Source organism: Echinops telfairi, unplaced genomic scaffold (assembly GCF_000313985.2).
Source record: "Echinops telfairi isolate 266 unplaced genomic scaffold, ASM31398v2 ScPeMD7_7458;HRSCAF=8496, whole genome shotgun sequence".
In the NCBI taxonomy this organism is placed as follows: Eukaryota; Metazoa; Chordata; class Mammalia; order Afrosoricida; family Tenrecidae; genus Echinops; species Echinops telfairi.
This window is the reverse complement of record NW_022111358.1, coordinates 32500183-32502129: the sequence shown is the minus strand read 5'-3', so window position 1 is coordinate 32502129 and position 1947 is coordinate 32500183. Positions and strand designations below refer to the sequence as shown.

The window sequence follows — 1947 nt, the reverse complement described above, 5'->3', positions numbered from 1 at the left end:
TTCCCCCATCTCCCCCTCTCCCATGTCTCCCCCGGAACCATCAGTCCCATTGTTTTCTCCTCTAATAGCTTGTCTTGTACTTGACCCTGGAGGGCAGAATCAATGTTTGGCCCAGTTTAGTACCCCCTCCCTGGGCTTTATACAGTTCCTGGCATGTGGCAGGTGCTCACTGAGTCAAGAAAGCGTGGATGGACAGATGGATGAGTGTTGTCTTGTTGAGTTGGGAGATGGATGGGTAGACGGGAGCAAGGATGGGAAGAAAGGCCAGTGGGTGTTTCTGTCTAGCCCTTTTGAACCTGGCTCCTTCTTCTGAGTCCTTGTCTCTGAATCATGACCCCTTCTCCCCAATATCAGGGCTGTGCCTGGCTTTTGTGGAAAGCAAGTTCAACACATCCAAGATAAATGAAAATGCAGATGGCAGCTTTGATTATGGTGTCTTCCAGATCAACAGTCACTACTGGTGTAATGATTACCTGAGTCACTCGGAAAACCTTTGCCAAATGGACTGTACAGGTCTGGCCAGGGGTGGTGGTGGTGGGAAAGCAGGGGGTGGGGAGCACTAGTTTATATTCACAGGATCTCACACCGTAGCCTGGGGAGACCTCAAGGGGGCAGCTTAAGAAATCAGGGAATGTCCATCCAGTTAGGAGATTCGTCAAGTCTTCAAGCAGGGGCCACAACGGCTCTGCATAGCCAGAGGAGGAAGAGAGACGTGACCACGGTCAACCCTTATCGAGAGCTGCCTCGTCCCAAGGTCCAGCTCTCTCCATCCTACCAACTTTCCGTGCAACGGGAGCTGTTATGATCCCTACTTTACAGATGAACAAAGCGGGTTCCCAGAGAGTACCCAGACTGACTGACTGCTAGACTGGTGGCCTTGAAGCATTGGCTCCAACCACTGGGTACCACTGTCTTTGGCTCATAACCTGACCAAAGGCCAGTGCAAACGCCCCACCTGTAAGGTGATCCAGGCAGCTTCTCAGAGTCCATGATTTGGCCCCTGACTTCCTCCTGCTGATGTTCCTGGGATCCCCTCCAGGACAGCCCCGCAGCAGGTCCCTGTGCTGCTTGTGTTGGCATTTCCTCTCCCTAGAGACACAACCTGGGGGAACTGCCGTCTGCCGGGCTAGGATGTAAGGGGGTGAACAGACCCGCATCTCAGCCCTGGTGGGCCCCCACCCACACATTCTTCAGCCCTGACCTCCAGCAGCCATGTGGGGTGGCATCTGCCATGAGGGAGGACCCGCTTCCGTCATCTCTGCTTTGGGGACGGCCCTCTGTGCCCTCACGGTCTCCCCTCTCCCCTTTCAGAGCTGCTGAACCCAGACCTCCTGTCAACTGCCAACTGTGCGAAAAAGATTGTGTCTGGAGAAAGTGGGTTGAACAACTGGTGAGCAGGCTGCTGTGGGGCTGAGCGAGCGGGCAGATAGCCTCCAAGAACGGGGGTGGGTGGGTGGGGTGGTGGTGGAAGGGGGCCGACAGAGAGAAGGTCGTGGGCCAGCTGGGGCTGCTGTGCTCCCTGTCAGCATTTAGAAAACTGTGCTGAAGGGTGAGGGACCTGGAAGCCCAACCCAGAAGCCCTGGGATCCCATTTTTTCCCCTAGTAGGCAATTAACAAGACTCCTGGTTACAGTGACAGAAAACAACAAGAGTTAGCTGAGAGAAATGTATTCTATGAGGATGAGAAATGTACCCCAGAGTCCAATCGCTGGGTGCAGCCGGGCCTTAGTCAGCTCTCCACAAGTCTCTCTGCTCCCCAAGGCACATGACGGGGAGGCTGCCCCAAGCTTATAGATAGGCTTAAATTCTAGGCACCCATTTAGTAACTAGGCTACCACCCAAGCCAAGTTCCTGGGATAAAAAATCCGATTGGTATCATTTGGATCAGGTGTCTTCCTGCGGTCCAATCAGCTTCAGCCATGGGAGGAGCTAGGTAACACCATCCTA

The 1947-nt window shown here is 54.1% G+C and overlaps 1 protein-coding gene across 1 annotated transcript in view; it reads left to right on the top strand.

Annotated features, from left to right (window-relative positions):
* LYZL6 (lysozyme like 6) overlaps nucleotides 1-1947 on the top strand; it is a 4803-nt gene that overhangs the window by 1991 nt on the left and 865 nt on the right. The window contains exons 2-3 of the mRNA XM_004707238.2: nucleotides 355-513; nucleotides 1312-1390. Coding sequence (XP_004707295.1) covers nucleotides 355-513; nucleotides 1312-1390 — 238 coding nt within the window. The remainder of the gene's footprint in view (nucleotides 1-354; nucleotides 514-1311; nucleotides 1391-1947) is intronic.